Source organism: Esox lucius, chromosome 22, assembly GCF_011004845.1.
Source record: "Esox lucius isolate fEsoLuc1 chromosome 22, fEsoLuc1.pri, whole genome shotgun sequence".
NCBI lineage: Eukaryota > Metazoa > Chordata > Actinopteri > Esociformes > Esocidae > Esox > Esox lucius.
The window spans coordinates 10,597,630-10,619,872 of record NC_047590.1 but is presented as its reverse complement, the minus strand read 5'-3'; the positions used below and the strand labels follow the sequence as shown (position 1 = coordinate 10,619,872).

The following is a 22,243-nucleotide window of genomic DNA, read 5'->3' as shown; positions in this document are numbered from 1 at the left end:
AATGATGGTAAATCCAAATCAACTGCCCCAAGTTTTTTTTTTTTACAGGTCCCCAAGAACAATGCGAACGACAATGCGATTCCTATCTTAGGGGTTAGGTTAAGGATAAACGTACGATTGGGAATAGTGTTAGAATTGGGGTTACTTTATGGGTTAGGTTATATTTACGGTTAGACATTAGGACTAGGTTTTGGTTTAGGCACAAAAGTAAGATTACTGAGGTTAAGGTTAGGGTTTAGGAATATACATTTCTGGGTTAGGGTTCGGTTTCAGGTCCCCACAAGGATAGATAACACAAACGTGTGAGTACACACCCAATGACACTGTTAGAATACTCTATTTTTAAAGTTGGGGGAGTTCTCGTCACTGCTGCGTTGCAGAGCAGAGTGCGTACCCCCACATATGAAATGAACCACGCCTGGTCTCGACTAGTCCAACGACGGCCATATTGAATGTCTTCACAAATCGCCTTACGGTGGATCTCAATTGCACAGTTTTCTCACTCATGTTCGTTCCAACAGGATTCAGCAAAAAAATCAAGGTGACAAGTGTGGATGTAATATAACCTTTTGGTTTCCTGCTAGGATAACCTGAAATCTTTTGAAGACTCCAGGGATATTGTCGGTTATTGAAGCCGCAGTCCTTCAGCAGGGGTGAGTTTGTCTCCTGAGAAGAGCTTCTTTAGGACAGGCTGATGAGAAGAAAAAAAGGAGGGGGGTGTATGCTCGACGTGTTGTAAAAGTAGGCTAACCCAGGCCTTTACTTTTAAATTTTATTCTCACATTACGGGAAAATTAAAACGGTGTAAAACAGCTTTGTTGAACGGTCGTATACGCTACTTTAGTATTTGCGCATTCACTGTTAGTACCTAGGGGAAGCCCAAAATGATGCAATTTGACATGCGGTCACATAATCTGTCTGTCGAAGATTTAAAAACTTGACTCAACTTACCCTGTTCGTAAAAACGTTTATGTTGGTGTGAAGTGCATTCCCTCATTTTATTAAACCTGAAACGTAGCTTGTATAAATTGTTTCCCTCTGCCATACTGTAGCTAATATTATCAGCCACAACGTATCAGTGTGACTGTTTTGTTATTACCATGTTGCATTGGCGCGTTTTTAATGTGTTATTGTTAATAAGGGAGGCAGGACAGTGCTGAGTCCAAAAAGTGTTAGGTTAGCCGGTGAAACAATGTTGTTCCAAAAAAATGAGGATGTACAAATTACTACCGTTTACAGACAATTCCGTTATATCCTACCGGCGGAAATAAGTAGTTTAATAGCCTAGCTGCGGTGGTGCTTCGCCTACAAAACTACGCCCGTCTGTATTTTTTGCACTAAATAATCTTCTACTGTAAATGCAGGCGTAAGCGACTTAACCCTTTAGTACCGTTTCCAGCAGGGATACGCAACTTCGGTCCTGGACGCCACTATGACATGTTTTTTGTTTGTTTCTACCTGTTAAAGTTCAGTCATCTGGTGTCTGAATTAGTCCCTGATTAAGAGGGGGTGAAAAGCTGAACTGTTTCAAACCCTTCTGACCTGGAGGTGCCTACCCCTGGCCTATGGTAGCAAAACAGAATTGACCATCTGTTTGAAACAAAGTTAGATAACATGCACTTGAAATCAACCAAATCGTGGGAATGTTTGTCCTGGACTCCGTGCATCAGAGGTGCGGCACAATGTATTGTTGCCAACAGTCTGACAGACCACCGCGTCTCTAGGTTTTTTGTATTTTATTTTAAACACGTCTCTTTGTTGGAACCAGCAGGTCACTTAATATATTTCAGGATCATGTTTTCTCGCGGTAGAGTTCATGGCCAAGCTATTTCTTCACAAATATTTAGGTTGTGAAAGAATGGTAGTACATCATGGTTTAACTACAATTTTGTAGACACATGGAACGGCCACGGTAATATAGACTTCAGGGAGAGTTCTGCAAGCTGCTGGCGTGTCATTTGACTGGGGGCTGAGAGATTGTGCTGAGGCCTTGGAGGGGCTGAAATGGAACAGGTCCCTCAGTCCATGTTTTATTGTCTCCCAGGCAACTGTTCTATATTTGGATCAGGCATAATCAGCCTTACATCTTCTCCCCAGGTGATTCAAGTCATCAGATTACGCTACAACAGCACTCATTCAAAATCAATGTTTTATTTCAACCGGGAAGCTTTTCTTATTACTATAATTTCATCACTTGTCTTTCTATTATCTAATTATTTTTCTGAGCTTTGTTTCTGGCCTTTGCTGTCTCTGACATTGCAACACACAAACTGTTGGGCAAACTTTTTATTTGAGCATTAACTTGGTCCTAAAGACTAAACTGTTCTACCATCAGTTCTGCCACTATGTCCACGCCCTAACCGAACTGATCCTCCACTCTGTCTCACAGATCTGGTAAAACAGAGAAGCTACGCCCCCTTCTCAGCTGTGGGTCAAAGGAGGAGAGGAGACAAACATGCCCAAACCGGTAAGACTCCGGAAACTCACCTATTTCACAAATGAGGATGCTGATAAAAGGTTAATAGGGACCAAGAGGTTTGACAGATCTAACCCTGTCTGTGCTCAGTCTTCAATATGAGGGTGCTTCCTGCCGGGTCCATGGGAACTTTGACTGCGTGTACAATGGCAGTCTGACTCTGATTGTTATTCAATATTTTTCTTGTCCCTCTTATTGGTCTTTTGACCAATCCTATAAGGCATTTTCCCAGAGCTGATCCAATCTGATTGACCAAAAGGCCGACTAGGGGGATAAAAAGATCAGAATCGTACCACTGGTGGTAACACTGCCTGAAGGCAAATATAAGCTTCAGTCCATCAGTGTGCGTATGGGTGGGGTTGGGTTTTTAGAGCTCCAGTCACCTTTTTGGTAATGTGATACCCTTGCCTGTCCCACTCCCATTCACAAGGGGGCAATAGCAGATTTTTGTCTTCTCCTTTATTGTTAAAGCGAGGAGGCGTTTTCTTTCGTAGCATAACATGCCCACGGAATCGGTTAGGGTTTTTCAAGACTTCACACTTTGCAAAAGTTTATTTTTATTTTGACTTGTTTAGGAGTGGAAGGTGGGTTTAGTTATTGTGGAATATATTGTACTTCAGTAATAATTCAAGGGAATCAACCAAAAGTACATGTTTCTGTTTTCTTTGTCGATATCTCAAAAATGTAAGTGTCCCAGATAATGTCACTGAGGATAATCCTATGATGTTTCATTAGGTATTGCATCTAAGTTTTGCATCTTGGCAGAGGGAACCTGGAATAAGGCAAAAATATCCTCGTACTTCGTATAGTTCATTATCCCCTTGACCTTAACCAGGGTATGGGGACTAGTAGAAGCAGTCCCCTAACAAAAAATCCACCAACATATTGGACTGTTCTTATAAAGTTATTTTCCTATGTGCATCCTTCTTTCGATGCCAAGCCCACTGCTCATGTGGGTGGCCAAAAAGCTCTATTTCCATTTAATTTTACCATGCCAACACATTCCAATGAAAGTGTCAAAGCTGTTTAGCAATCTCTAGATGCTTCCATTTCTGGGTTTCTCAAGATGCAATCAAGTTTTGGAACACTCCAAATGTGTACCTAGTTATCCTCTTTGCCTCCTGAACGCTCTTACTGTGCTTTGGGGACAAGACGCACATGTGTCCTCAAGGAGGCAGGTTTACCAATGTCCCACTAGATTGTAACTTATTAATGATTCCCCTAGCATTGGTAAGTGATATTTGTTGTATGCCATGCCTGATTTATTAAGGCCAACAACCAGTTGGCTCTTTTCATTTGTGTTCTTGGTCTTGTCCCTGGTGATTTGATGGCAACTGGTTTTCACATGCGTGTTACCTAATTTTTATGCTGCAGTGAAACAGGAAGCTATAGACAGCCAGAACCATACAGTGCCTACGAAAAGTCTGAACCCTTATAGGGTACTGGGCGGAAGCACCTGATAGTCAAACTAAGGCCATTTATTTAGGTAGTGTTTAAATAATGAAGATCATATATATTTTTTTTTACAAATAAACACTCCAAATAAATGACATTAGTTTGACTTTCAGGTGCCTAAGAAGTTTGCATGGTACTGTACAATGTTTGACCTTTTCCTGCTGGACCATCACAGACCTACTTCAACATAACCACAATTACGCCGAGAAGCAAGTTGCTTTCCGGTTCATGATAAACTGTCTCTGATACACGTGGCAACTGGGCGGTAAGGTCAGGCAGCTTTTTTAAACAGGAAGCGAAAATAACACGATCCTCTGCATGGGGAATATACCACAGAAAAACTCCGAAGTGGCGACATGTCCTTTTAGACTATACTGATCAGGTCACGGTCATTTCCCGGCTTGTGTAGATCAGGTCACAAGCCACCACTTCTTGAATTTTGTTCATTAGGCACGTTTTGGTTGAACAGGTCATTTTCATCATACTTCTGTACATTACCGTTGCGTTTAGCGTTCTCCCCTCTCACTGCAATGTTGACATATGTTCTGCATCTTACATGTAAGGCCTTTAGGTACCAGGTTTCATCCAAGGCTGTAGGTTCACCTTGCATTGCCATGCCTGTCTTTTGGGTGTCTGTAAGATGCATGCGGACATAAAGCACCGCTCAAGTTTGGACACACTTGAAAGGATGAGGGTGGCGACTGGTACTGTATATATGTACTATTTCCTCATGCGATGCAAGTGCTGTCCTACTTCTGCCCCTCCCTCACCTGTTCCCTTAGCTGGGGCGTGACGCGGCACCGTGTGTGTGTGTGTGTCTGCCTGACAGGTTCTCATCCCGCCTTGGTCACAGGGCCGGGAGTGCTGCCACACTGCGGCTATTGTTCCTGGCTAACTGGACGGAGGGAATTCCGGAGTCCTCGAACTGTATGTGTAAAGTCAAGTCGGGACAATTCGACGCGGTGTCGGATATCCACAGGATGGTCTGGCTGTTTCTCCTAGGTCCTCTGTTCATGTGGAGCAGGCCAGTGCATGAAGTTAGAAAGGATGAGTCATGTGGTTTGAAATAAGAGGTTGCACAACTCCTTCTTGGAAACGATGCTTAGTTCTGATGTAGTGAGCAATTTTGGAAACCTTGTTAGGGGAACTTTTCATCCTGAGGCTGCAGTTTAAAAAGCAATGGTTTTGGCCCTCATCAGATATTAAGTCGGTGGACGGCTCTGCCTGTTGATCTACTGAGGATATGCTTTTTTGGGGGTGGGGATGGAGGGAGGCACGGTCAGACACTGATGTCGTCCTCTGATTCGTTAGAGGACTTTCCCTACACAGAGAGTCAGGCCAGGCAGCCAATCTATTTGAACGATATCAGTGTCTGTAGAGATGAGGTCTTTCTGAGTTTCCCCTCTGCCATTCAGGGCAGGCACCAATGTCCTCGTAACAACCAAGGTTGATATATCCACTGACTCCGGGCCTGGTCGTTACCAGGGGAGTCATGAACGCTCTGACCTGAGCTGAGGGCTTGTTTATGTTCCAAAACATTTTCGGAGACATCGAAGAAGACTTGAGGTTCTGGTGCGCGGGGCTCGCTGGTTGCATGTGCTTGGGTAACTGGGTGAGTGTGACGGGGGTACAGGTGGTGGGAACCTGCGTTATTCATCAGAAGGTTCTGTCACACTTTAGGCGCGTTGATATTACAAATGCGTTTTTTCGGAGCCATACCAAGCATGACTCGAGACATCGCATTATTTTGTGTAAACTTGAAGATATCAATAGCTCCAGTTGCGGATGTCCAAAGTGCGTTCCACGTATTGGACGGAGGTTCTCAATTGTACGGACAATTGTGTCGGTACTTTATCACGTTTCTGTGCAGTACAAATGCATGTCCTGTGTGGGATGTAGCCAACATGCCGGACTAAATTCAAACGCTATGTAAATTATTGTTCAAGTATATTCAGCGTTTTATTCTATTGTAATGAAAATAAGCCTCCTGATCCCAAACACACACACACACACACACACACACACACGCCCTCCCCCATGTGCTCTGCAGGGGTTGTTTATGACCTTATGGACCCTACCGAAATGGGCCCCTGTTTTGTTGGCCATAGAAGAACTAGAGTGTGTATAGGGCCCCAATAAATTTGAAGGGCTGTGTCAACATCCTGTGTAAGGGGGGGGGGGGGCGCTGTGAAACTGGCCAACTCTGCAGCCCTGGTTGTTAGCTTTTTGTTGTTCCTCGGTCATATGGCTCATTAAAGCTCTGGATGGCCAAACAAGGTCTATAGGAGGTGCAGGACAACACGAGAACGGGGCAACATCCGCCCCTCACCGCGATCTGTGGAAGTCCAAAATGAACTCTTGACAGTGGCTCTGAGTAACTGACTGGCTCCTGGTTATCAGTGTAACCGGCCCTGCCCATTCCAGGCCAGGTCTAGGGGTACCACCGGGTCCCTCCCCACTTCCCCAGTAGGGGGGCTAATCAGCCGGACGGACAGCTGCTCAGAGCCCAGCGGGCCAGATTAGGGGCTCGTCTTCAACTGAAGCAGAGTGATTGTGTGTGTGTTTGCATGAACGACGCCCGTCTGCTGCCTCTTCTCAGTAAAGCCTTTGTAAACAGCTTATGGACAAACAGCTGCACCTTTAACGAGGGGGTTGTCTGAGAAAAGACTTATCCCCAAAACAAGATGGAGAGACACCGCGACGAGCAACAGGATAAAGACTGGGACCGAAAATTGGCTCAGCCAACTCTCCTGGAACTATGTTTCTCTCTCCCTCGCAATCACCCCGTCTGTGTGGGCCATTAGGCCTTGTCCACGGTTCATCCCGGCCTGTGGCGCTGGGCCAGGCGGTCCACATTTAGCTCTGCCGTACTGGCTCAGTCACATGGGCTGTGAGGAACAGGGCCACCAGTGCCAAGATACATATATCACTCTGACTCGTCCCTTACACAGATCTCGTGATCACAACTGCTTCATTCTCTTCTGAGTTCACATGATTTGGCCATTTTTTGGTCTGGGGTGTACCTTGAAGTGCCTCACCAACCCCACGGTTGTGGAGGCATTGTGGTTTTTGGGTCATGGTTGAGGAATAGGTTACCAACACTATACTCATCGTGAACAACACCAGTACAGTGCAGTAGTGTGTGTAATCAATATGTCAATGTGATTTGGTATAGGCCCTGGGAAAATAGTGTACTTGTTCTCTGGTAAGTGAGACTAGCTATACTCTAAATTGTGGTTTTGTTTGGTCTAGAGGTGGCACTGTTGTGCGGGATTTTTTTCTCTCTGCAAACCCATTGGCTCCTAGCGGCCGACTGTTACCTAAACAAAGCGGGCGTATGGATGCAGCATTTTATTGGTATTGGACCAAAGTTTTTGGAGGAGTAGCATGTTAAAATATGGTTCATCATTGAAAAATACCCTCAAAACCTATTGCATTATATTTTTATTGTTCATTTGTAATATTTTGGACGGTACTGAGGAAGTCTCCATGCCCCATTTCTGATTTTGGCTAATTCCGTCAGGTCAATTGTCCGTGAGATAAGGCTGAAAAGCACCCGGTTTATGTAGCGCGACGATCCAAAATACACAAGCATTTCTTCATCACTATTAATATTTATTCAAGGTCCGAATAGTTTGGTACAAATAGGTGTAGTCTTACACTGGCACTTCGAAAGAGCCCTGGAGTGTTTTTAGAGGGCCTGATTAGCTGTGTTGACGCAATGCCAAACCCCCCCCCCCCGCTCCCCCTCCCCCATGAACACAGAGGAACATCCAGGGATTATGGAGAGATGTCGGTCTGCACACCTACTGGATACTCTCCACACACACCAATGGTAATTCAGTGTCACACACACACAGAGACAGTGCGGTTTGACAAAGGTCAGGAACTTTCCAGCTTATTGTTGGTTGCAGGCAACCCCTGCACAAACACCAGGGACAAAACATTCAAGACCACTCGGTCGGAAACCTGTTCAGCACTTAACTCTGTCACTCTGATATTTAATGAGGCGTCCATTTGTCCCAACATTGAGTGTTGGTACCTCATTATGTAACGACTGGACCACGACTGACTGTCGGTCAGTCTGTCTGTGCTGTCTGTCTACCTTAGTCCATTTATTGTAGTTGGATTGTTCTTCTGAATGTCTTGAGCAAGTTACTTAAATAAACGTATTGTTCAACTTGTTTTCCCACCCTATAAAATATTTTCTAAATTGTAAAATAACAGAAAGACATTAAATCTATGAAATGACACAAGGAATCACGTAGTAACCAAAATAGAAAAGTGGTAAGCTGACAAAGGCATTTCATATTGTAGATTCTTCAAAATAGCCACACTCTGCCTTAAAAAGCTTTGCTCAGTCTTTGCATTCTCTCAACCAGCTTCATGTTGTAGTCACCTGGAATGCATTTCAATTAACAGGTGTGCCTTGTTTAAGGTACATTTGTGGAATTTCTTTCCTTCTGCATTTGAGCCAATCAGTTGTGTTGTGACAAGGTGGGGTTGGCATACAGAAGATCCTCATTATTTATGTACTGTAATAGTCCATATTAATCAATAACAGCCGAAAAATGGAAATGACAGTTAATTATTTTTAAGTGCAACTGCAAAAACCATCAAGCGCTATAATGAAACTAGCTTATGAGGATTGCCACAGGAAAGGAAGACTCTGTTACCTCTTTTGCGATCTTTGATATTTTAGGTTCCAACCGCTGTCTTTTTTTTTTTAGATTAGGAGTGGGTGAACGGATGATTTCCGCATATGTTGTTCTCACTGTGAAGCCCTCTGTTATTTAATTAGAAGTCAAAGCTCACTCAACCAGCGTGGCTACCGCAGCATTCTGCAGCAATATGCCATCCCATCTATGCCATCCCAGCAAAGCCCCAACTAAGGTGTGGGCCTCCAGGCTGTGTAAGGGCTATTTGACCGAGAAGGTGAGGGATGGTGCAGCATCAGATGACCTGGGTGCCATAATCACCCAACCTCAACTTCATTGAGATGAGTTGGACTGCTGAAAATAAAAGCAGCCAACAAGTACTCCGCATATGTGGGAACTCATTTAGGACTGGGAAAGCATTCCAGGTGACTACCTAATGAAGCTGGTTGAGAGAATGCCAAGAGTGTGCAAAGCTGTCATCAAGTCAAAGAGTGACTACTGTGAAGAATCTAAAATAGAAATTAGTATTATTTGATTTTAATACTTTTATGGTTACTGAATTATTCCATATGTGTAATTTAGTTTTGTTTTCTTTGCTGTCATTCGGCAATGTGGACAATAGTAAAGATAAAGAAAAAAGAGTGAAAGAGTCACAGTACTCTGCCAAATTTGCAAATGTTTTCTGGGTGCATGCACATTAGGGTAAAGAGGGAGAGAGTGTATAGTGTTGGTGTCCTGAGGTTTTATGGGTAATTAATGAGACCGAGGAAGAGGGGAGAGAAAGGGAAGCAGTTCTCTGGATGTTGGACTGCGGTATCGTAGCAGCACCGTAACATTACCCCAACGAGAGAGCACCAGGCTGCACTGCGGCGTCATCTTTCTCTCTAGACGATGTGCTGCATCGCTCTTGCTTATCTGTTCATTCTCTTTTCATTGAATATATTATGTGTGTGAGAAACTGAGTGTGGCTCAGCCTGATCCGGAAGATGTCAGGCCTGCTGCTGCACTTTACAGAACTCGGGGAAGGGCCGGCCAACAGGACGGGACCCCCCCCAACACCACCACCACTATCACACGCCCACTTCTGATTGCTCTCAATTTGGCCCATTCAAACACTCAAACTAAGTTTTGCGCACGCACACGCACACAAAATCACCAGTTCTCTGTAGAACAAACTGTGACTTGCTGAAAGGCTTTTGTTGCTCCCTTGAGGAACGGCTGCACTAGAACTTACTGTCTGGATCCAACACTGGCTCCAGGTTTTCAACAGTTATCCATCTGGATTCCCCCTATTGGAGTCCCCATTTAGGTCATTGAGTTGTCTGTGGCGTTAACAAATATTTTTATGCATTTCATCATATCAAATTGACTGAAAGACAATGCAAACAGGCCCTTGAGATTATTCGCTGATTTCTTGCACGCCCAAAAGATCTGAATGCCTATTTAAAATGGGTGTTCAAAAGCTGACATCTTGTGACACTACAGCGCACAGTACAGCCAAAAGCCTGCAGTACAGCCAAATACAGCAGTACAACCAGGGATAAATAACATGCAATATCTGATTTTTAGATCAATGTACGGGTCACCACCATGGACGCGGAGCTGGAGTTTGCCATCCAGCCCAACACCACCGGCAAACAGCTCTTTGACCAGGTAAGGACGAGCTTCTGATAACCGTCCAGAACACCAGGACTTATAGGTACAGTTTCTTCATTGTGTCACAGTTTACATGTACAGCCAGGCCTTTGCTATCACCCGGTAATGAATGACATGTGAGGCTAAGTTACTGTTCTCCTGTGATCTTATTGGAGCGGAGCAGCATTGCTGTGACTGACAACCGTGAGTCAGCGTTAGTTAACACCGCAACTGCTAGCGAAGACGTCCGCTTCAAGTTAGCGAGTGGCACCAAGATATATTGTCCCACGTACACCACAGCATGGTTATTAATTGTTTCGGCTTCAGTGTCGGTGCCTACAAACAAACCTAATATGGGAGAAAAGTTACCACAATGGTTCATTTTACCGAACTAGCTAGGGCAACTGTACAAACATAGCAAACGCCATTGTATTTAATGAGCAGATAAACTAATAGTTCTTCAAATTGGTAAGAAAACACTGAACTGTAAACCAATTCCTATTCAGTTTAATAACACATTTTGTGGGCTATAATCTTTTTTTTTTATTGAGATTAACTACCCTTTTTACACCCATGTTTGAAAATTGCGAATCATAGCTATAATTGCAATATTTGTCAAAGAAATCGCGACTCAATATTTTATCCAAATTGTGCAGCTTAGGTGACAGTCAAAACATGCGTTTGAGAATTTAGGGAAAATAGGGCTTTGAAAACCTACATTTCTGGGATCTTTATAGCTGGAGGGATCTGACCGGGGTCTTTATATAGCTGGAGGGATTGGACAAAAGGCTCAGCCTTTTGTGATGAACATGTACAATGTTCAGTCCATGTTGAGGTTTTAATGAACCTGTAAATAGTCTGTAACTCAGGTCAACAGTATTGGAGACACTGCACTCAGAGCTGCCTATGTAAGTGAGTGGCTACCGTCCAGCTGTCTTAGGCGGTGTCCAGCTGTCCTCTTCACTTCACACTAAGATTTGTATCCCCAGTAACCAACCAACACTCACGGTGTCCAGGTCCAGAGATTCAGTGTGAGTTATGGCAGCTCTCCTCCTCAGAGTGAATCTGCAGTGTATTCTCTAATGGGCCTGTTATCACCCTCCCCAGTGTGAACCCTGTGCCCGGGACCCATTATGTCACAGTGGGTCCTTTGAGGCCCATGATACTCCAGTCAGTCTGTGACTAAACCTAAGGCTCCTCCCAGTCTCATCAGCACTGTAGTGTTTTTCTACGCTGCGAGCCCCACTTCAGCACGTTTCAACGAAATGAAAATGTTGGGTAGGCCGACCAGTGACTGCTTGGACATCGCATTCTGTCAGACTCTGTCGTTATGAGGGCATGATTTGGTCAGTCGTTCATTTGTCTCCGGCAAACGTCTGTCGATAACAGGTGGTGAAGACAGTGGGGCTTCGAGAGGTCTGGTTCTTTGGCCTCCAGTACGTGGACAGCAAGGGCTACAGCACGTGGCTGAAGCTTAATAAAAAGGTGAGTTCTCTCCAAGCTTTCTATTTCTTTCTCTATCTCTGCCTCTCTCTCTCTCTCTCTCTCTGTGTTTCCATGGAGGTTGCCAGCAGCCAGGCATACAGTCTGAGCTGATTATTAGGCTGTGGTCAGAGGGCCTCAGATGTGCATTTTCACAGGCTTCCTGTAACACTTTGGCCAAAGACCCTCCAGCAAATCCCCCCAGGCCTCTGAAGCACCATTAAAGTGTGTGTGTGTGTGTCGTGGTGTGTGTATGTGTGTCGGTGTACATGTCTTCTGAGTGTGTCCTGTTGGTTTAAGTCCAGTAGTTGTGCGTTGCTGTCAGGGAAATCTATCACGGGATTTCTTTTTAATAAATGACTACAGTGGAAAGTATTCTGTATCCAGGTCCTGGAGTCTGAGATGCCAGGGGCAACTAAAAGGGTCCAACCCTATCATTAATAAAACACGTTATTTCATGCCTTAATGGGGTTGGGACCAACTTTTATGACTTAACTTTATTGCCCAGCTCATAAAGATAAGAAAACAAAATGTCTTCATGCCTGTCCTGGTTTTTAATCTTGCAGTATGTGTTCTCCTTGTTCTCTCCAGGTCACAGCCCAAGATGTGAAGAAGGAGAACCCTCTGCAGTTCAAGTTCCGAGCCAAGTTCTTCCCTGAGGACGTGTCTGAAGAGCTGATCCAGGAGATTACACAGAGACTGTTCTTCCTGCAGGTAACTGCTTGTAAACTGAGGAAATTACCAGACTGGTCTGAGGGATGAGTAGGCTCTGATCAGTGCTAATCTAGGAGCATGGTATTCTGATGGTCCTACACAGGCCAACGTCTTAGCGGTATCTCAATGTCCAATCACTCCAATACACTGTAGCCAATGGGTATCATGAGGCGGTTCCCCCTCACTCTCTGTTTTCGGGAAACTTCTCTCAAGGTGAAGGAGGCCATTTTGAACGATGAGAACTACTGCCCCCCGGAGACTGCTGTGCTGTTAGCCTCGTACTCCGTCCAGGCCAAATACGCCGACTACAGCAAAGACCTCCACAAGCCCGGCTATCTCACCCACGACAGACTGCTACCCCAGAGGTGAGCGGCCGCTGGCTTGGAACAAAGGGAATTCAGGGCTAACTCTCCATCCACAATATGTGCCCGGGAATGTTTTTTTTTTTATTTCCTCTGGAATGTTTCATGTTGGCACTTGATGTTGTCTGGTTGGGTTGCTGTAGAGTCCTGGAGCAGCACAAGCTTACCAAGGAGCAGTGGGAGGACCGGATACAGACCTGGCATGAGGAGCACAGAGGCATGCTAAGGTCTGTAATTCTCAGTCTCTCGCTCCTTGTTTGTTTTTATGTTTAAGGTCGGCCTCTGAGATTTTGCATGATTTAACCTACAGTACATACAAGGCCAATGTTGTGTTTGTGTGGAATTAAAGGTGCTATACATGTAGTGTAACATTATTGCACACTGGTAGTCTTTAGTGGTATGAGAAATTGTACAATATTTTTCTTGTAGCACGTACAATTTGCAGTTCAAACTTCAAACATTTTCCATTTTGGCGTGTGTGTGTGTGTGTGTGTGTGTGTGTGTGTGTGTGTGTGTGTGTGTGTTGTGTGTGTGTGTGTGTGTGTGTGTGTGTTGTGTGTGTGTGTGTGTGTGTGTGTGTGTGTGTGTGTGTGTGTGTGTGTGTGTGTGTGTGTGTGTGTGTGTGGAGATAGAGAAGAACATTGGCCTCTTATGAATAATTCCCTTTTGCGTGATGTTTAAATGTCAGAAATGTCTGTTCATTTGAATCAGAGAGGACTCTATGATGGAGTATTTGAAGATCGCCCAAGACCTGGAGATGTACGGCGTCAACTACTTTGAGATCAAGAACAAGAAGGGAACTGAACTGTGGCTGGGAGTGGACGCTCTGGGACTCAACATCTACGAACATGAAGACAAGTCAGTCTTCAGCCACTTCTGTAGCATTGTCACCTAATGCATGTCTGACATATTAGAGATGTCATCAGGCAGTTTAACAGACCAAGCCCAGTATTTCAAATGTGTATTCATTTAGTTATTGATTCATGTTATTTTTAGTAGAGGGAAGCTTTGGGTGGAGCAGGAAGAGGAAAGGGGTGTGGATGGAAGCGGTCTTCCTCTTCCTGTCTGCTCTTCTGAGCGAGGATGGGTCAGGACTTGGACACTAGCGGTTCAGCTCTGAGCTGTTTCCTATGCTGGCATCCATCCTAGGATGTGTTTATTTGTTCTGGTCTATCCTTAGTCTGTATGAATAGTTTACTTGGTGCCATCTGCTGGCAGCTTTTATATCTTATTTTTACAATTTAACATTTACTTTTTTATTTTACATCTGAACCTTGAGATTTTATAGGTAGGATTATGAATAGTGGTGTACTCTAAAGGGATGGTAAGATATGTTTTATATACTAAGTATCTTTCTTTCCCCAGACTGACACCAAAGATTGGCTTCCCTTGGAGTGAGATCAGAAACATCTCATTTAATGATAAGAAGTTTGTCATCAAACCCATTGACAAGAAAGCTCCAGTATGTCTTACATTTGGCTTGTTACTGACTTTTATGCTAGACTACATACAGCCTTTGACTAAAACATGGCAGAGGGTACAGGCCCGCTCAGTCATTTTATCTTTCTACGTTGACCCTTGACTCTTGTAGGACTTTGTGTTCTACGCGCCGCGGTTGCGGATCAACAAGCGCATCCTGGCTCTGTGCATGGGGAACCATGAGCTGTACATGAGGAGGAGGAAGCCCGACACCATCGAGGTCCAGCAGATGAAGGCCCAGGCCCGTGAGGAGAAACACCACAAACAGATGGAGAGGTGCAGAAATGGAGGAACATGCTTGCACCTACAGTCAAACGCACACCACAACACACACAGATACACAACAACCACCAGAGGGCAGTAATAGGCTTTGCCTGGAATAAATTGCTAAATTGACCTTTGGTGTAAAAATGTGTTTTCTCATCCAGAATGTCATAGCATGTGTGTCGTTTGTACCATGCAAACATTTTATATACATTTGTTTTATGATTTACTATTACCATAGACAACATGTAAAATGAAGATTAAGGAAATCTAGATTAAGGAATGTTTTGTTCCTGTTATCACAGTAAATAGTGCGAAAGCGTTGATTTCATAGCGGTTAGATGAGATGCCCTTTCCTGATTTTATCTCAGAGCCCAGCTGGAGACTGAAAAGAAGAAACGGGAGCATGCGGAGAAAGAGAAGGAGCGGATTGAGCGAGAGAAGGAGGAGCTGATGGATAGACTGAGACAGATCGAGGAGCAGACCATGAGAGCCCAGAAAGGTATACGTCTGACTCTTCACTGACCTTTGACCCACAAATCTTCCTTCTCTCCTGCCTTTATGCAATATCCACACCTCTTATTTGTCACATGACAGTTGGATCTTTGTGTTGTATTTGAAGTCAGTAATGTCTGTCTGGCAATTACAAAAGTTGCAGTGATTACAGGAAACGCTGTATAGTGTGAAGTTCTTTCACTGACCTGGGCGGCTGCCAGCATAACGGAAAACAACACGGCACGTAACAGACACTCATCCAGAGTAACTGATAGTAGTGGATGCCTACATTTCCACATACTTGCCCCCTCTAGGAATCAAACCCACAAACCTGGATCCGGGGTCACTGTGGGCCGCTCCATTGATAATGAGTAGTAGTCAATGAAGGTGTAATGACTTTCTGAATAAAATTTGCTGGCTACAGAGCTGGAGGAGCAGACACGCAGGGCCCTGGAGCTGGAGCAGGAGAGGAAGAGGGCAAGGGAGGAGGCGGAGAGGCTGGAGAGGGAGAGGCAGGCCGCGGAGGAGGCCAAGGCAGAGCTGGCCAGGCAGGCCGCGGACCAGATGAAGAACCAGGAACAACTGGCCGCTGAGCTTGGCGAGTTCACCGCCAAAATTGCCCTGCTGGAGGAGGCCAAGAGGAAAAAGGAAGAGGAGGCCACTGAATGGCAGCAGAAGGTACTTAACCAGCGATCACCTCCAAACACTTCACTGTATTCCCTGTAGACAAATGATCTGTCTCTTTTTACACAGTTGTTTTACAACCTTCTATATTGTTGCCTCCTCCTGAAGATCTCCTGTAACTCGCCTCCCTCTGTCCCCTGATTTCCAGGCGCTCTCAGCCCAGGACGACCTGGAGAAGACCAAGGAGGAGTTGAAGACCGTGATGACCGTCCCACTGACGCCAGCCGGCGGCTCCACTGAGAGCGAGCACGAGGAGCAGGACGAGAACCATGCCGAAGATGGCGCCGAGCTCTCCCTCGAAGGCGTGAGCGCCCTGGACCTGCGCAGCGAGGAGGAGCGAGTCACAGAGGCTCAGAAAAACGAGCGTGTTAAGAAACAGCTACAGGTCAGTCACCTTTAGGACTTCAATATACCAAGACCTGATTACCTCATCAGGCCTGAAAATTGTTTCATGTCCTGAAAGCCGTTCACTGTCAGCGAGTGTTGCAAATTTGTAAATGTGTTTCTGGGAGGAAACAGCATTCCATAAGTGTAAAATTCCCCCCCGGTTGTATCTTCGTTTCTTGGATGAAGGTCTTTGGGATCGAATCAAAGCATAGTTATTAAGCCTGCGGACAAAGGGTCACAGATTGTTGTTATGGATAGTGTGCAGTATTTATTGGAAGCAAATAGACAGTTAGATAATATCAAGCATTATATTCCTCTAGATCATTCCATTCAATTTGAAACACAAAGCAGAATTAAGATTATACTGTTGGGGTTATTGGAAAAGAAAGTGATTACTCTTAAGCAGTTTACTTGTCGGGCCCGGAGGTATTCAGATCCAGACAATTTTATCTCCTTCCAAAAATTCTTAAACCCATGGAAGGCTGGACCGTGCCTTTCCGGATCCCTAGTGGTCGTCCTATTGTAAGTGACTGCGGGTCAGAATCATATCGTATTGCGGAGTACATAGATTTTTATATCAATCCATTATCCCAGAGAAACACTGCTTACATCAAGGACACATGATTTCGTGGATAGGTTAAAGGGGTTGGAGTTGCCCCTCGGTGCTTTCTTCTTCTCAATAGACATTAAATTCCTTATATACAAATATAGAGACCTCTTTGGGATTACAGGCGGTCAAACGGGCCTTTGATAGGTTCCCTGACACCTTGTGTCCGGGTGGGGAGATTCTGGACCTGTTGGAGTTGAGTCTGTTGAGGAACGATTTCACCTTTAGTGATAAATTCTATCTTCAGATCCATGGAACTGCTATGGGCAAAAAGTTCGCTCCAGCCTTTTTGTAAATGTGTTTCTGGGTGTAAAATTCTCCCACGGTTGTATCTTCGATTCTTGGATGATATTTTTGGCATTTGGGTAGGTTCTAGGCAGGACTTTGAGGGCTTCTTGGAGGTTCCTAACACACACCATCCTGCGATTACAATTTCACATAATATGCAAGAAAAACGTGAGTTTTTGGATACCCAGGTCCTCAGGTGGGCCTTGTTAAGACATTGGCGACTAAAGTTTTCTTTAAGGAGACTGATAGACATGCGCTGTTGCACAAGGCCAGTTATCATCCAAAACATACATTCAGAGGAATCATAAAGTCACATTTGATTCGATTACATAGAATCTGCACCTTTTCTGAACATGTGGAGGAGGCTACAGCTATTCTTTACAGGGCTTTGGGTCCGCAGGGCTATTCTGGATGTTTTTTGAGGGGCATAAAGCTGGAGGTGAGTCAGCTATTTAGCAGTGGAGAAGGGTACATCAAAATGGGGGAAACTAATAATTTAATTCCATTCGTCACAACTTACTCTGGGAGGTTGGGGACATTTAGTAAGGCCTTGAGGTCCCATTTCCAGGAAGCCCAACTGGGGGTGAGTGGTCTGGTGGACTTCAAAATAATCTCTGTGTAGTACTTACCTTTTGACCTACCTATTGCTGATGTACTTACCTTATCTTTATCCTCTTCAGTGTGGTGTGAATTTATTTGATTTTGCCGTTAATAGCACTTTTATATGATTTGTCTATTGCAGATTTGTTTTTGTCAAATAGCACTTATTTATCTTATTTAATAAAGGTCCTATTCAATAAGGTTCCCACTTAGTTCAATTTGATTACCTAACCTTAACCCCTGGATTCCGATTCCTAAACCTAACCTAACTTGTTTATCCTAGTGTGGATCCCTGGATTTTTATACTTAATCCTAACCTATCCCCCAATTCTAACCTTAACCATTGGATTTTATTACCTAACCCTAGTCTTTTGATCCTGATGTAGTTGTTTAACCTTAACCCATTTCTTTTGTCCTAACCCTAACCTCTAGATTCCTGGACCCAATTTTAACTCTTATGTCTGGGTTTTTTTGGTTTCTGAATCTGGGGGTTGGGGGGTTTATTTGGTTTCCCTAGTTTTTGTCTTGATCTCTGCATTTATGCTGATTCTCAGCTTGGGATCCCCGGAAAAAATCTTTAGAAATGGACTTCTCAGGTGAGACCTGTTTGTCCGATTTGGGGTTATGTACTTTGACATAATTTGATGCCTTATTGGCAATAATGGTTTTTTTCTCTTTTCTTTTTCTTTGATGAGAAGGGGGTTATATATTAGTTTATATATTCACTTCTCCCTTGGATTTGGAATATTGTCTTAAATGTGCCCAGTTACAGAAGTATTTGCATACCAGTCTTAAACCCCTTTTTTAAGGTATAGCCTGTGCCAGTGCACATCAGATTAGTCTGTTCATTTAATAACCTAACCTTGTTATCGCCTCTCCTCCCCCAGACGCTGAGCTCGGAGCTGGCTGAAGCCAGGGACGACACCATGAAGACCCAGAACGACGTGCTGCACGCGGAGAACGTGAAGGCCGGGAGGGACAAGTACAAGACCCTGCGTCAGATCCGTCTGGGCAACACCAAGCAGCGCATCGACGAGTTTGAGTCCATGTGAAACCCATCTGGGTTAAACCCATCTGAATGTCGGCGACTCGCATGGCGTCCACATCAGACACTTTTTCTTCTACGGCCCCTCCCCCAAAATAAGCATATCCACAAAGGTTCGAGAGGGGCATGGCTGCCACCACCTCAGACTTTGCCAAAGCTCTGCCTGCGTCTCCATCAGGAGTTTCCCAAACAGGCACAAGCAATGCGTGTTATTCTCCTTGTGTTGCAAAGAATACTTCTGTGCTTTGCTTGCTAATATCTGTTGTGGAGACATAAGATGAAGCAAAATGGGAAACATTGGATTTTTAAGCTAACATACATAGCCATGGGAAGCTTTCTGTTGTATTTGCTGGTAAGCCAGTAAGCTTAAGTATTCCTCTTGTTTTTTTTGTTTTTTTTTATTACATAATGTTGCTGTCTTACTTTTTGAGCTTATCTGTTCTGACTAGCCCTTTTGCTTTTTTTGTGTTTCTCATAAAATGTGACGGTAGATATGTTGGTTCGAGACTGTTGGTGGATCAATCTATTCTGTCATCAACATGGAGGAAATGGTACACATTGTTGGACATATTTCTGACTATCCACTCATCATCGTTAAAGGGGAGACCAGTCACATGATCATCTCTCTGAGATCTTCCATCTGAGAAGTGCCACCTTGCCAACCAATCATTGGTTTAGAAGATAAGGAACAGTGTTTTTGGAGGAGCTTTCTAAATTTGAATGGGGTGATCATGTGACTGGTGTTCCCCTTTTAATCAGACTGCAGGAGAGGTGTCAGTTAGGGCTGGACGTGATGAGGCAAAAGACATTGTGATTTTTGAGATTCACGATGGGATGTGGATTCAGGGTATTGATATAGATTGGCAGAATGGAATCATAGAAATAGAATGACTTGAAAAGCAAAGTGTCAATGAGCATCGTTTTTGTTTGGGACAAACTGTTAACTGTATTTGACCTAACACAACTGCAGGCAAACTTACAGTGATTTGGGGAGGAGAAACTGCACTGCTTTAATGACAGAGGGGCTTGGTGTGTGTGGGAAGCAGCCACAAGAGGTGAAAAAAACACAAAGTGGATTAAACTAAACCAGAGAACACGTCTAAAATATTTTGAAAAGAAAAAGGCATCCTCTTACACATCAATATTGGGATTTTGATTAACTGCGCAGCCTGTGTGTGAGTTGGAATCCAATGATTTCCATGTGATAGACTGTAGAACAGGACTATTCATCTCCGCTCCTGGAGGCCCAAATGTCTTCTGGTTTGCATTCTCCTAATAAGTGGACTGAATAAGACCCGCCCCACCCCCCGACTCTTTCAGCCCCATCAGACCATAGTTGAATAGCCCTGCTGAAGGATATAGTAAGATCTAACCTGGTACATATTGTTGTAGTAAAACTATTGGAGATGTGCTGATCTATTGTGAAGATAAGCTAATTGATTTGTGTGTGTTTAAGAATAAGACAGAGATGGGAGAAAAATTGAGAGAAAACTGTTAGTCCTAGTGTTTGTTGTCCAGTCATCATAGATGGGTTTTCTCTGCCTACCGGCTCGCAAAGGTCCAGGAAGGACAGACCGACATGCCTGGGTGTTGTGAGAGTCTGTCTGTCTGCATAGTAGCGACTTCGAGGTATCCCGTGGTCTTTCTGTCTGGAGACGCATAAAAACATCAGTCCTTAGAGGATGGATCTCTACCTCAATACTGTAACCATGATGACTGACCAATCAAATTCTCTTACACAGATTTATGGTCCAGTTGGCTGACTGTGGCTTGAGTTCCAGGGTGAAGGCAATGTTTTAAGTTGTTAACATTTCAACAGACGCAAGGTTTTCTTTTCTGCAAGATGTACTTGTGATAACACTGAAATGTCACTAGTGGAGGGAATTGATAGAATTCAAATAACGTTTGGCACTAGTTTTAGATGGTAAAGTCCTCTACTTCATATAGTATCTTTATGCTGTGTCACTACCTTAGTTTACCTAAATTTGTCTGAACTGAAACTATACCATCATTATCTTAACATTATCCAGAAGATCACGAAAGACCTAAGGTCCAAGCCAATCCAACTTTCTCAGCACACTGAGTCTTAATTCTCTGTAAGGGGTTCCTCTGGTTTCCCCTTAAAGTTGACACTATGCAGGATGAGGAATTCAGTGTCCAAGGCTGTGAAGAGCTGCCGTGTTAGAATGGGTTTCAGCGGTCTTGGGCTCTGGACCCACTGATTGCCTGAGGAGATTGCCAACCCAGCCAGAAGGAAACCATTCTATATTTATGGCATTGGATGGACCTTCCATTCTCTCTCTCTGATACAGCGTTAGGCAAAGGATGGAATCCCAAAGGCTGAGTGACACAATTTTTGGACCTTACCAGACCAGTTCAGATGACTGGGCCCCATCTCTTGGACAACAACCCCCCCCCCCCCATCTCTACCTTTTGATTTATGTGGATATATATATTTTTTTTAAGTGGGAATAGACAACAGGCCAATTCGATTTCAGTTCTCAATATTTTCTTGTCCGCCACTACGCAACCGCTACTCTTGCTCCAAATCAAAATAACTCCAGCTTTGTGGAAAACTGCTACCTATTTTTTATTTGCAATGTCAAAATTATGTATTTGGTATGTTATGCTACTGTAGACATTCGGTTTAATTTGAGATATTAAAGCCAGAGTTTGATTTAAGTAAAGCACTTGTTTGGACCCAGAGGACAATGAACGGGCTTGACCCAAACCCGCCTTTCAGTTAACCCAGTGAGTGTTCAGGTATAGGGGTTGTATTTGCCATAGCAGGCGAAAGAACTGTGCTTCCAACTGATGTTCTGTTACACGTTTTGAGGTTGATATACCAGCATGCATCTGTAGCTCCCTGGAGAGGAGAGGAACCCTCCTCTACGTCTCCGCGTGTCAGGCAGAATGCTTTGAGTTGGGGTTTTCCTATTGGGTGAGCCTGTTGGCCTGCTTGTGTCACTTCCAATGAGCTGCATCATTGATGCCTGTGTCGGAACCAGCTGTCATGTTTGTATTTCAGTTTTTCCATATGTTCATATTTGTGTTCTGTAAAAGAGAAGGCACATTTGAAACTCAGTCATTTGATTCACAATAAAACATTTCAGATTAGTTTCTGTGTCTGTGTTAAATAATTTTGCATTTGAAGGGGCACTGTAGAATCCTAACTGTTCTGAGTGAATTTAAAAAATAACACGACTTGTCTCCTTTACTCACTAAGCGAGACGGAGTAGTCTTAGCTATTCCTTGGTGTTTTACAGTGGAGGGGGTAACAGTATTAGCTATTCCTGGGTGTTTTACAGTAGAGGGGGTAACAGTATTAGCTATTCCTGGGTGTTTTACAGTGGAGGGGGTAACAGTATTAGCTATTCCTGGGTGTTTTACAGTGGAGGGGGTAACAGTATTAGCTATTCCTGGGTGTTTTACAGTGGAGAGGGTAACAGTATTAGCTATTCCTGGGTGTTTTACAGTGGAGGGGAATCCTATTAGCTATTCCTGGGTGTTTTAGGGTTGGAGGGGAATAGTATTAGCTATTCCTGGGTGTTTTAGAATAGTATTTCAGTTGCCTAAAATGTGTATGAGGAGACAAGTCAATGCAAACTGTTA

At 44.1% G+C, this 22,243-nt stretch overlaps 1 protein-coding gene across 2 annotated transcripts; it reads left to right on the top strand.

Annotated features, from left to right (window-relative positions):
* Positions 1–419: 419 nt before the first annotated feature.
* On the top strand, positions 420–21,748 carry LOC105019886 (radixin). 2 transcript variants are annotated; one of them, XM_010886403.4, is made up of 14 exons: positions 420–541; positions 2,390–2,467; positions 10,159–10,242; positions 11,614–11,709; positions 12,298–12,420; positions 12,634–12,785; positions 12,926–13,009; positions 13,494–13,640; positions 14,148–14,244; positions 14,374–14,537; positions 14,897–15,027; positions 15,445–15,698; positions 15,853–16,089; positions 18,474–21,748. In XM_010886403.4, the coding sequence occupies exons 2-14, from the start codon at positions 2,456–2,458 to the stop codon at positions 18,636–18,638; spliced, it is 1,746 nt and encodes a 581-aa protein (XP_010884705.1). In that variant the 5' UTR covers positions 420–541; positions 2,390–2,455; the 3' UTR covers positions 18,639–21,748. The 2 variants fall into 2 exon arrangements, with proteins under 2 accessions (XP_010884705.1, XP_010884704.1); XM_010886402.5 differs by having other exon boundaries at positions 420–653.
* The last annotated feature ends 495 nt before the right edge of the window (positions 21,749–22,243 follow it).

What these genes read in the sequence shown, in the direction of transcription:
- LOC105019886 (XM_010886403.4), top strand. An exon ending in AGAGACTGTTCTTCCTGCAG is followed by an intron (nt 12,421 to 12,633) that starts GTAACTGCTTGT and finishes ACTTCTCTCAAG; the next exon opens with GTGAAGGAGGCCATTTTGAA. An exon ending in GAGCACAGAGGCATGCTAAG is followed by an intron (nt 13,010 to 13,493) that starts GTCTGTAATTCT and finishes CATTTGAATCAG; the next exon opens with AGAGGACTCTATGATGGAGT.